Below are 11,731 nucleotides of genomic sequence, written 5' to 3'. Positions count from 1 at the left end.
AGATAAAGTGATGCGGTTGCATGTCTGTGTGTCACATGACAGCTCCCTCGCTTATACACGTCCACACTGAGTGTATCTATGCGTCATGTGTTACAGATGCCTTGCAATTAGCTAATAGCTATAACTGGTACAATATGTGCCCATTGCACATTGTCCCATAAATAAAGGACTTTAAATTAATTTACATGTGTGTGTTTGTATGTATGTATGTGTGTGTATGTGTTTGTGTGTGTGTGTGTGTGTGTGTGTGTGTGTGTGTGTGTGTGTGTGTGTGTGTGTGTGTGTGCGTGGGTGTGAGTGTGTGTGTGTGTGTGTTGCAGCGTATGTGTCCAGCAGCCTCTACGCGTCAGCAGAAACATTTGATACAATCCAGTGGGTAACAGCTGCCCAGCTGGCTCGTCTGCCTCTAGATTAAAACCACTGCACACACACACACACACACACACACACACACACACACACACACACGCCAACCCACGCATACACACATGCATGGCACGTGCAAATGACAGCGACGCACACTTCTGGGCGGGTCACAGACTAGGTGTTCATTGATCAGTCTGGCAGCTTGGAGGTCCTGGAGGCGTGGGGCGCGGGGGGGGGCAGCATGGTCAGGATGAGCCCAGGAGAGGGATAGAGGCAGGGACGGAGTGGGGGGAGGGATGGAAGGAGAGCAGGCGAGGGAGGAAGCTTTGTTCTTTTAATCACCTCTCATACATATACAAACAGCTTTGTGTTTTTTTTTTCTTTTCCTTCCTTTCCTCACACACTGGTTCGACCACTTCCTCACCTGAGCCATAAAACCGTCCCCTCTATTCCTCTTCTACATGCTATCCCGAGAGTATAGCTGTTAATCTAGGGATGGATGTGTAAGATTCTAACTGCCGTCTGACAGATGAGTCTGCTTATGGGCTACAGCTAAGAACTAAACAAAGGCCAGTTCAGTTCCACATGAGGAGGAAAAGATACAAGAGGTCTACGGAATAACCAATTCTCCAACCTCCTGCTCAAGTGTCCATTCTAATTGTGTGAACCCGACGTTCGCCCTCATATCAAAGACGCAGACATGGAAAAATAAATCTCCCAAAAACACTGCAATTGGGAATTTTAACCGACTCCTTCTGGGGAATATTTGTGTTGGCCGAAGTGCAGACTTAGTGCACTTCCTCTTGTCCACCTCTCCCTGTCCCCGTCTCTTGGGGGTTTTAACCAGGCGGGGCGGGAAGAAAGATGGATGGTCAGAAGTGAAGAGTATTAGAGGAGGAGGATGTCACAGGGACAAAGTGAAGCTCTTCATTGACCGTTAGTAATATATAAGCCTCTGAATTAAGTCATTTTCTCAGTTTGCTGCCTTGGCACTTGGGGTGGGGGGCGGGGGGAGGGGGAGGATAGATCACATTTACCACCTCCTGTGTTCTGAGAAAGCAGACTGCAGTAAATCGGTATCTTGTGTGTGATAAACATTCGCTGGTTGGGGAGGTGTGCAACCGCAAGTTTGTGAAAGTCAAAAGAGCGAGAGAGCTAGAAAAAGCTAGAGAGAGGAAAAGAAAGTGAAAGAGAGAGAGAGTGACAAAGAAAGACAGAGAGAGGTATTGGAACATTGATCAGCCATTTGGAATCCCATTACAAAGTTGCCTATCCCCTTTCCTGGAAAAGGAGGACTGCTAATGCTTGGAGGACTTACAATTATTAGTTTTGACCTTTCACCCCCTAATCTACCACTTCTTGTTCACAACTCCTATAAGTCACAATCTGCAAGGACACAGAATCGTCCATTAATTTCCTTGAGGTGAGCCTCTGTGTCTGTGACATAATTCAAACTTAACAGAACTTTCTGTGTGGGGGTAGAAGGCTGCTTCATGCAGGATCTAGCGGGATGCTCTCTCCCCTTGAAGCCTTTTACTGGTGATCATTAACTCAAAGGGGAAGTACAGGAAGGAAGGCGATAAAACAAAAGCAAGATAAAAGCGGGCCCCTTTTAGACAGATGCAGATAAAGAACAGACCGGCCGAGAGACAGATACAGGACAGCACAGTGTGGGAGAGCATGACAAAAAAGATGGAGGCAAATAGAGAAAGAGAGAGGTGGCAAAGAGAGAAATGTAAAACATTTAAATGTTATGGGTAGTAAACCTTAACTTTTTCTTTGCTGTCTCTTTATCTCTCCCAATATCTCTCCTTGCTCTATCTCTCCTTGAAGGCTCTTTCTTGTGGGAAATAAGAGGAGAGATCAGCGGTCCCTGAGTCTCTCCTCCGCATCGTGCAGGGTAAAGATCTTTTAAACAGAGAGAAACGGGCTTTAAAGGGCAGAGGGGGAGGGCAAGGGAGGGGCGAGGGACGGTGACAACAGGGGGGGACAAGAGAGAGAAAGAGAGAGAGAGAGAGAGAGAGAGAGAGAGAGAGAGACATGAGGGCATGTGTATGTGTGAGGGGGTGATGGGGGAGGCGGAGGGGGTTCCAGGCTTGATGAGAAGATGAGCCGGACAGACCATAATTTCACGGTGTCTGCTCCACTGCTCCTTGCCCAGTAGGGTGGCTGGCAGAGGTAAAGTAGAAGAATGGCTTCTTTAGTATCTGTTGCATACAAAAAGCCTGCCGCTTAAGTGTTTGTTTTTGTCCTAATTTTTGTGTGAAAATAGATTTCATTTCTAGGGTTGATTCCCATGATACTTTGCTTTCCCACCAAACCCATACCCTGACATTAAACATTAAAATCGTAACGTTCAGCCATCCCTTATGTTGGTGCAGTTTGGATGGACAAAAAACCATGATGAGTTTGTAATCTGGATTTTTGTGTGTGTTTGTGTGTGTGTGTGTGTGTGTGTGTGTGTGTGTGTGTGTGTGTGTGTGTGTGTGTGTGTGTGTGTGGGGGGGTGGGTGGGTGGGTGGGTGGGTGTGTGTGTGTTAGTTAGTGTTTGTGTCAGAAAAGCCTATATTCTGCATGCAAGCCAACTCATGGTTTATGCGTTGCACCTGTCAGAGAGATCCTCATGACAGGGTGGACAGGGAACTCTGCCACAGTATCGACTCTCTGCGGAGCGTCGATACTGTGTGGCCCTCTCCCCCCCCTCTCTCCCCAGTAGGTTGATGAGAGCTCTGCATCTTCAAACTGTTACTACAGCCGTTTGCACACATGATGTCATGCAGTGACTGTACTACAGACTCAGGCAAAATATATCTACCGAATAACACAATTGTACTTTTCCTGGATACAACAATACAGCTGCAATTGTTTAATGACTTTTATTGCTGTGGTACACACTTTAGGTGTACCACAACACTTTAGGACATTGTCACACACAATATGCATATATTTTATAATTTCCCTTTATATCTTAGGATGTTGGCTTTAGTATTTTTCTTTGTTTTATTATGAATATGTTCAGGGAGTACACATGTTATAATCTTTTCTTAATAAAATGTAACTTCACTTAATTGATAAAACGGAGACGTACGAGTGCCCGCATGAGCACAAACTCCTTTGTTGCTTCACCTTGTTTTCATCGCACCGTTGTTCGCAGCTGATATTGATGAAGAAAAAAATACAGTGGCCCTTTAAATATGGGCGTGTCTTCACTACTACGACCCGCCTTTTATGCATATAGACAACTTGCCTAACCCAGCTCAGATAGCGCCGTTGCTGGCAAGGAAAGTGACCGCAGTAAAAAAAAAAACCTATCCAACATTTGAAGAGTAGGAACACACGAGTGATCTTTATTTGTGGCAATTAACCGTCAAAGACCAAGAGGGGACGCCCAACTCGAAGCGGACGTCCAAGAAGTATTGCCCAGCGAGAACTACGCATCTTTATTTCCCCACTTTTACGCTCACACAGAATCCATGAAGACGAAATCAGCATTAGCACTACCAGGTAATATAAATGACCACTCCACCGCTTGGGGATTTTTTTTTTGTGTGAAGTATTTTCAAATGTACCATGGGACTAAATGGCGGGGCTCTGAGTGTATTTCGAGGATGGCGGAAGCTTATTGCTTCAGAAGTTTGGCTTTAGTACACGCCTATTAATTAATTGATAACCAAATTTACCGGCAGCTGACTTGTTTTACCCTTATCTACGACCAATACTGGGGGTGATCGGACTCTGCGAAGCTTGGAGGGGGTTGGAGGTATACGGGTTCACTGATTGGATGCATCTTTACCGACAATTAAAGGTCAATTAGCAGGCCTACAGGTTTGGAGGTAACTGTCTATTTTTAATCGACCTGTGTTTTGTGATGGGCTGTCACCGCACACTTTAAGCAGCGGCACTGTTGTGTAATAACTACGTTGCGAAACTTGAACTTATCCCACTACCATGCAAGCACACGCGTTAAAAAACTTTCTAGTTGATGTCCCTAGTACGATACATGGTTGTGTACAATCCTTTGAAAGAAAGATCTGAAACCAACATGAGGGGAAACCGCAGACCCAAATAGCAGCATTATATTAAGTACGATAGTATCGATGCTATAAATCGCCTTTTAAGTGTGTACGACTTGTTTTCCACCATGTCCAGACAGAGAGAACATTGTGTCACCATAACCCCAGGACAGGAGCGAGGCGCCAGGTCCGCAGCCCCGATGCCGGGCATCAGCTCCACCGCCCCCCGGTATGAGAACGGGGAGATGGAGTACGACCACTACCAACATTATTTCTACGACGACCACGACCCGGACGAGGATTTCTTCAAGTCCACGGCGCCAAGCGAGGATATATGGAAGAAATTTGAACTGGTGCCGACCCCGCCCATGTCCCCCATCCGGACGGTCGAAGGGGCAGGCAAGGTCGGACCGGTATATCAGTCGCTCGGTGATCGATTGGAATTGATGTCTCAGTTCTTGGGCCAGGACGAGGAACAGGACTTGCCTTGCAAATTTAACGCCGTGAACGACTCCTTCAGCAACCTGAGCTCAATTATCATCCAGGATTGTATGTGGAGCGGGTTTTCCGCCGGACTGCAGGCTGAGAAAGTTGTGGAGGAGCGGATCGCCTCCCATGCTGGCTCGGTGGCCGCCAAAGTACCGACGGCACCCGGCGTTCAGTCGTCGGGGAGGACGCACTGCGTCTCGTCCGATGCGCCACTGATCAGTAGCCTGGCGACCGACTGTGTGGACCCAGCTGCAGTCCTTTCTTTCCCGTTAACGGGCGGCTGTAAAAAACCACAAGTGTCCTCCGGCTCCGAGTCCCACACCGATACATCAGGTCAGTGCAACTTGAATCACTCGCGGTGTTTTGTTTTTTTGTTTTGTTTGTTTTTTTTAAGACCTCGGCTTACATTGAAATATGTCGCGTAACGTTTGGTAAAACGAATACGAACGAATAGTTTTGTTGTGCGGTGACCTATACTGTCGAAGGATGGAGGGCTTGAGGGTGGCATGTATGACTGCAATGCGTTACCTTGGCGCATGCAACACATGCGCCACGGCTCCACAGCGACACGCCCATTGAAACATCTGTTCCTTGGCTTGGTGCCAGGCTACCAGCTGCTGCCTCATGTTCTTGTGGTCTGTACTTCAGCCAACAATATCCTAACCACTGCCTGTGGTTGATATTTGAAGTATTAGTCCAAATAAAGTATTCATATATTCCATTTTGAGCTTCACGATAAAAATACTGTTCCACAGCTTTCTTAAATTTTGCCATCCTCCAAGATTTTGTCTGCCAAGTGTCCCCTCACTCCTTCAGTCTCTGACTCCCACAATGTGGTATTTACATTTACATTTACATTTAGGGCATTTAGCAGACGCTTTTATCCAAAGCGAATTACAATAAGTGCATTTGTTACAATAAGTACATTTGTGATAAGAAGTGAAACAATATATCGCTTTCGGTACAGTAAAGATGTTCATAGAACCAAGTGCAAGTATTACAATCGCTAGGCTAACCCATTCCCTGTGTAAAGCAATGATAGCAGCTACTGTAGATGCTACACAATTAAGTACCTTGAATAAGTGCAATGTACAAGTGCCAGGACGTAGAACATTCAATGGTGGTATTTGGGTTTTGATGCGGTACTTTAATGTTGGATGGAATGCCACAATGGGAACTTGTTGCCCTTACATAAACCACCAGCATTCCTCAACAAAAAAGGACTTGTAGCCAGTGTTGGTCAAGTTACTTGGAAAAAGTAATTAGTTACTGATTTCTGATTACTTTTCGGAGTGAAACAGTGGTTATACCGCATCAGCAGAAGCTTTTCAAACCTCCCAGCAGAGAGCCTGTTCCTTTTCGGGGAAAGCATCAATCCACCCAAACTGAACAGCCGTTCAACTGGTGCACTGGATGGAGTTGGAGAGTTGTATTTCATGTACATCTTTTTGAGGTTTGGGAACTGATTTAGAATCTCAAGCTCATACCCACACCTTAAATAGTCAGTTACTTCTTTTTCTGCTGAGAAGCTTTCTGTGGGTTGGTTCTCAAAATCAAAAAAATCCATTTCAGCTGGGCTGGCTGGCAGTTGGGACACATTAGCATTGTCCGCTGCTGGAGCAACTTTACGACACTCTCTTATCAGAAGCTCCTTCACATGCTCTCTCCTACGCTCATCTCTCAGCCATCTTAGTTTGAACTTGGTACAAGTGGCCGCTGCAAGAAGTCCCTCTTGGCTATCCAGTACAGGATCAAAACAAATCTTGATGGCCTGTAAAATACAATACGATATAAATAAGAATATATTTATTTTTCTATATAATCGGCTATTTTAATTATTCTGTGATCTTAACTGACCTAAACCATCTCATGCCCTATCAATACTGTATGAGATTTAATTATCGTTGAGGTTATTTTGACCTCTTTATTTTAATCTTCTGTTGATGTTATGACTAATATTCATGATTAATGATGATCAATATCCCTGATATTGAACTTTTATCATTTTAGTAATAGTACTCACTGCTTAAAACAAAGTGTAACATCTGCCCACCATGAATGGTATAATAAATTTAACAAAACCACCCAAATCAATTATCAAATAATAATCTTACCTTTACAATGGCATCTGGAAGGCTTCCATGAATTAAATGCTCCATGTTTGCGCTCTCTCCCGCACGCCATGTCTTGCACACACTTGTCTGTTTACTTCTAGACGTCGGGTCGCAATAGGCTACATCATTGTCAGGAGACAGTCTCACAAAGCAAATACTGCAAAATCCCAAATTCTTTTACTGTCTATGGCAAAAATAAATCACGGTTTAGTAACGCAGTAACGCAAGCTGCTTGCAGGAAAGTAAAAGTAATCAAATTACTATTTTTGCAATTGTAATCCCTTACTTTACCCGTTATTTGAAAAAAGTAATTGGATTACAGTAACGCCTTACTTCTAACGCGTTACTGCCCATCACTGCTTGTAGCACTTTGTATTGTATCAGTTTGCCCAGGTTTGGGTTTGTTTCTGTCTTCGATCCAAAATACCATTTCCTTTGGTGAGAATCAATTTGCTTTTAGCGCCTTCTTGAGGTGCTTTTTAATTTGCAGTTCTTGGTCTTGTAAATTAATTCAGCGCGCAGAGCTGAGTGTCTATTTACACTGAAAAACATTTTCTCAGTTCTGTAGATAAATGTTCTGCCGTCAGCAAGTGGTTCTTAAGTGTGTGTGTCTCCTTGAATCAGCATGTCTCCTACGTCGCTAATTGAATTGGCCTGCGATAGCTCTCACACACTTATGCAGTGGATGCCCAGGTGTAGTCAAATAGTTGATCAGCCCTGGAATTCAATACACTCCTGTATAACTAATTAATTTCTTCCTTTTTTCGGGGGGTTTGTTGCCGTTTGAAGACGATGAAGATGACGACGAAGACGAGGACGACGAGGACGACGAGGAGATTGACGTGGTGACGGTGGAACACCAACAGCAGCAATACAAGTCGCGGCGGCTAGTGAACAGCCGGCAGCCGGTGACCATCACGGTGTGCGCCGACCACCTGGACCCCTGCATGAAGCGCTTCCACATCTCCATCCACCAGCAGCAGCACAACTACGCCGCGCCCTCCCCCGACACGCTGCCTGACCCGCCCCGCAAGCGGGCGCGGCCGGACGGCCCCGCCCACCAGCCCCTCCCCCACCCGAGCCAGAACTCTCTTGGCCCCTACCTCCAGCAGCCGCGCCCGGGCCACACGGCCTCGAATCCCGCTGCCGCCGCCACCGGCGGCCGGTGCGGTGCCGCGCCCCGCTCGCCGTCGCCCGACCCCGCCTCCTCCCCGTCGACCGCCGCGTCCTCCTTCTATGAGATGCCTTCCTCGCCGCCCACCTCGGGCTCCTCCTCCCCGCCGTCGCAGGGCTTCTCGTCCTACTCCCACTCGCACCTCTCCAGCCCGCAGTCGTCTGACGGCGAGGACACGGACAAGCGGCGCGCGCACAACTTCCTGGAGCGCAAGCGGCGCAACGACCTGCGCTCGCGCTTCCTCCTGCTGCGGGACGAAATCCCGGGCCTGGCGGACTGCCCCAAGACGCCCAAGGTGGCCATCCTGACGCGCGCAACCCAGTACCTGCAGCAGCTCCACGCCGGCGAGCGGCAGAAGGCCCAGGAGAGGAGGCAGCTGAAGGCCAGGCAGCTGCAGCTGCAGCGCAGGCTGGCCCAGCTCAGACGCTCCTGAGCGCAACGTACTCGCTAACTCACACACAGTACTGAATGGGGACAAATGAAGGAGAAATACACTAATGTTCCATGACTTTCTTCAGCGTCGGGCAGAATAGGGTTGTTTTTGTTTTGTTTGCATTTTGTTGTTTGCACATGACCTCCTGAGCGTTTCACAGGGCAGTTGGCCATTCAGGACAGTGAGCGTGGGTGGATTTGTTCCTTCAGGGGTAAATTTAAGATGGGCGACCGCTCTTTCTCTCCATCTTGGTTGATGCTCTTCTTTAAATCAGTTATTAGTTTGTTTTTTCCTCACGCAGATGCCTTTTTAACTCTTGTTTCGTTTTCCCTTTTCCAGTTAGCCGCCCCTTCCTGCTGGTTTCAGTTCAGTTTTTCTTTCCAGTTCCAAGTTTCTCCTGTTCTTGCTTTCTTTAACTTTTCTCATTGACTGCTCAATTCATCTGGTCAAAGTTTAAGTTGTATAAAGTAGTGGTAATACGCCAAGTTGGCGGCAGAGTGAAATGGAAATCGGCATTGGGTGGCAACCGTTATGGAAATAAGTTTAAACTATGCTACTCTGATCGGGCCCTCTTTGTCAGAGTCCGCTCATACCAATTTATATTTTTTTTATTTCTTCCTAGTGTGAGGGAGCAAGCAAGGGTTGCCCACTTTAATACTGTTTGATATTATTCACCAGAGGGAGAGAAAGGGGTAAAGATATGGTAAATGCCAGCATGTCTTAGGCAAATGTTTTTGAAATTAGATTTTGACTATATGCACGTGTTAAGTAACTATTATCCCATCCTCATGCAACTCATAAACTAATTCAGATCATATTTACAAAGACTTTTAATTTTATAAATATATCTAACTTACGTACCATTTGAGGTCATCAATGAAAAATTATCTCCCTAACATGCCTGCTAATGATTTGGTTAAACTTTGCATATCCGCAACATCCACAATGCAAAACTTTTTGGTTTGGTAATGAAATCCTTTGTGTTTCATGTATGGTTATCAGATTTGTTTTGTTCATTTTGCCTGATGTCGTTTGTAAACTGTGTATTGTTTTGTTTGTTTTTTGTATGTTTTTAATTTTGCATTTGAAGTAACGCCTCTAGAAGCCTTTTATTGTATGTAGACTATCTGGTTAAATACATATATGTGTGTCTGTGTATATAACTTCCTGGATGTACAGTCCTTTCAACCCTAAAGCAGAGCTGTCTGCAATACTTGTTATTTTTTTCTACTCTGGGAGAGAGAGACCAGGGACTGGGCTTGCTGGCTTTCAAAGATTTCTCAAAGCTTCTATTTTTGTTAATAAAAAAGGATTAAGAAAATTAAAAAAGCTAAAATAAAACTCAACTGACATTGATCACACTAGCCACTTTGGGACACTGTTTTCAATGACTTTGTTTCCATGTAAAAATGTTTTTTTTGCTGTACCTGGTGTTGGTTTGTACATTCTAGAAATGTTCAGGACAAAGGTTTTGTACTATATTTTCCTACGGAGCTATGTTCAAGTGTGAACTATCAAAGGTTTTTGTTTGTTCTTTATGTTGTGAGTTGGTCCACACTGGCGGTATCGTGCTGAGGACCGCTCGCTTGGTGGTTTTTAAAAAACATCTGAATGTCTTTCTCTGTTTCAATGTATCTAATGCAGCACTCTGTACGGTGCAGACAGAGGACTGGTTAAAGAGGAGCCAACAGTTTTACCTCTAGGCTTTTCTTCGGTAACCTCCATGCACAGCTCATTCTATTGCCCGTCAGCCCCTCCCCCCAGCCCCCGGGCCTGCTTCTTTATCATCATTCTCAAGCCATAAACACCAGAGAACACTGTAGCCCATTGTAATCGAATACTGTACCATAACAATGGTTTTGTAGCATGTCCTCCTGTTTCAAGGCACTCAGGAAAACAGTAGTCTGTGACTTTTTCTGTTCTTGACCCCCGGTGGGCTAGTGGGCTTAGAGAGAACAAATATTAATTTCCAGCCACCTTCCTTATCCTTCACTGTGCAAAGCGAGTGAGATGGAGAAGTACGTTGGGCATCACATTTTATTAAATCAATTTCCAACTCAAGTGCTCAAGCAGGCGTATCAGGCCTTGTCTGCTAACATTTCAGTTGGGGGAAAATGCCAAGGTGGTTTAGTCACACCTCGGCCTTCCTAATGCACCATATTAATCCAATCTGCTATTTGATTCAGCACAAACCTCTATTTGGTTGTTCAGGGGGTTAGGTTTGGTGCAGATCAAATCCAACCTAAAACATGGTTTTGTTTTGTTTTGTTCGTCACTGGTCTCTGCCGTTGGCGCTGTCGGGGTAGCGGTTAAAGTCGTGGAGTTTTTGAGAGTCATGACCACGTAGACTAACGGAGCATTGTATCGGCACTTTGTTTTTTCTTTACCTCATAAGCTTCTGTGTATGGGAGAGTTAAGTTGGAAAACTAATAAATGTAAATGTTTAGGCATTAACCTTGATTCTTGTCATTTCTGATTGCACCTCTATTCTCTTTTCTGTCTCAAATGCAATGAAGAGTTACGCATTCATAGAAAATGGTTAATTTATGTCAATCCAACATATAGGTAGTTGGAGATCCAGTGCAATTCATTTGGACTGGATTATTATTAAGGAAACATGTTGGATGTGTAGTTTATTAAACGAGAATACCCGTAAATGTCAATGTAAACTAATCCTCTACTCAATCAAGCTTTTTCGGAGCAGTCTCCAAGGTAACACATCCGGGCTGCTCTGCCATGGCAACAAGCACCTTTTCTCATCACCGCTCAGCTTCTAGTTTCCATAGAAACGATATCAACCATTTTCTCTTTTTATTTTAAAGCCAATTTCATTATAATTCAGTCAATACTCTGAACTAATGAAGTCGAATCTGACATTTGATTGGCGCTACAGCACTAAACGATTTGCCTGCAGTGCTTACTCTTATTTTGCAAACTGAAGTAATCCCTTTGATGAACAAAGACCAATGCATTTTTGGTTTACAGTAGACAAGGGTCTTCTGTCGAAATGATTATTTCCAAGACAAAAGAACGTCCCGGACATTGGAAAACCCCATTAATCAAATCAACGTTACCGCAAAAAGGCTTCTTGTTGCTAAGTTACAGACCCAGCTTCGTCCTCAGCCATTCTCAGCTACTGCGC

The 11,731-nt window shown here is 45.1% G+C and overlaps 1 protein-coding gene across 1 annotated transcript; it reads left to right on the top strand.

The window, feature by feature from the left end:
• The first annotated feature begins 3,651 nt into the window (after positions 1 to 3,651).
• myclb (MYCL proto-oncogene, bHLH transcription factor b) lies at positions 3,652 to 10,977 on the top strand. The gene is made up of 3 exons (XM_079749845.1): positions 3,652 to 3,870; positions 4,516 to 5,201; positions 7,772 to 10,977. Exons 2-3 carry the CDS (start codon positions 4,580 to 4,582, stop codon positions 8,587 to 8,589), a joined length of 1,440 nt encoding a protein of 479 aa, XP_079605971.1. The 5' UTR covers positions 3,652 to 3,870; positions 4,516 to 4,579; the 3' UTR covers positions 8,590 to 10,977.
• Positions 10,978 to 11,731: the final 754 nt, after the last annotated feature.

This window comes from Pollachius pollachius, assembly GCF_949987615.1.
Source record: "Pollachius pollachius genome assembly, chromosome: 13".
Taxonomy (NCBI): Eukaryota; Metazoa; Chordata; class Actinopteri; order Gadiformes; family Gadidae; genus Pollachius; species Pollachius pollachius.
Note: the sequence above shows the minus strand (reverse complement) of the source record. Positions and strands in the feature narration are given on the sequence as shown.

What these genes read in the sequence shown, in the direction of transcription:
- myclb (XM_079749845.1), top strand. Translation starts at nt 4,580, where the DNA reads ATGCCGGGCATCAGCTCCACCGCCCCCCGGTATGAGAACGGGGAGATG. An exon ending in GTCCCACACCGATACATCAG is followed by an intron (nt 5,202 to 7,771) that starts GTCAGTGCAACT and finishes TGCCGTTTGAAG; the next exon opens with ACGATGAAGATGACGACGAA.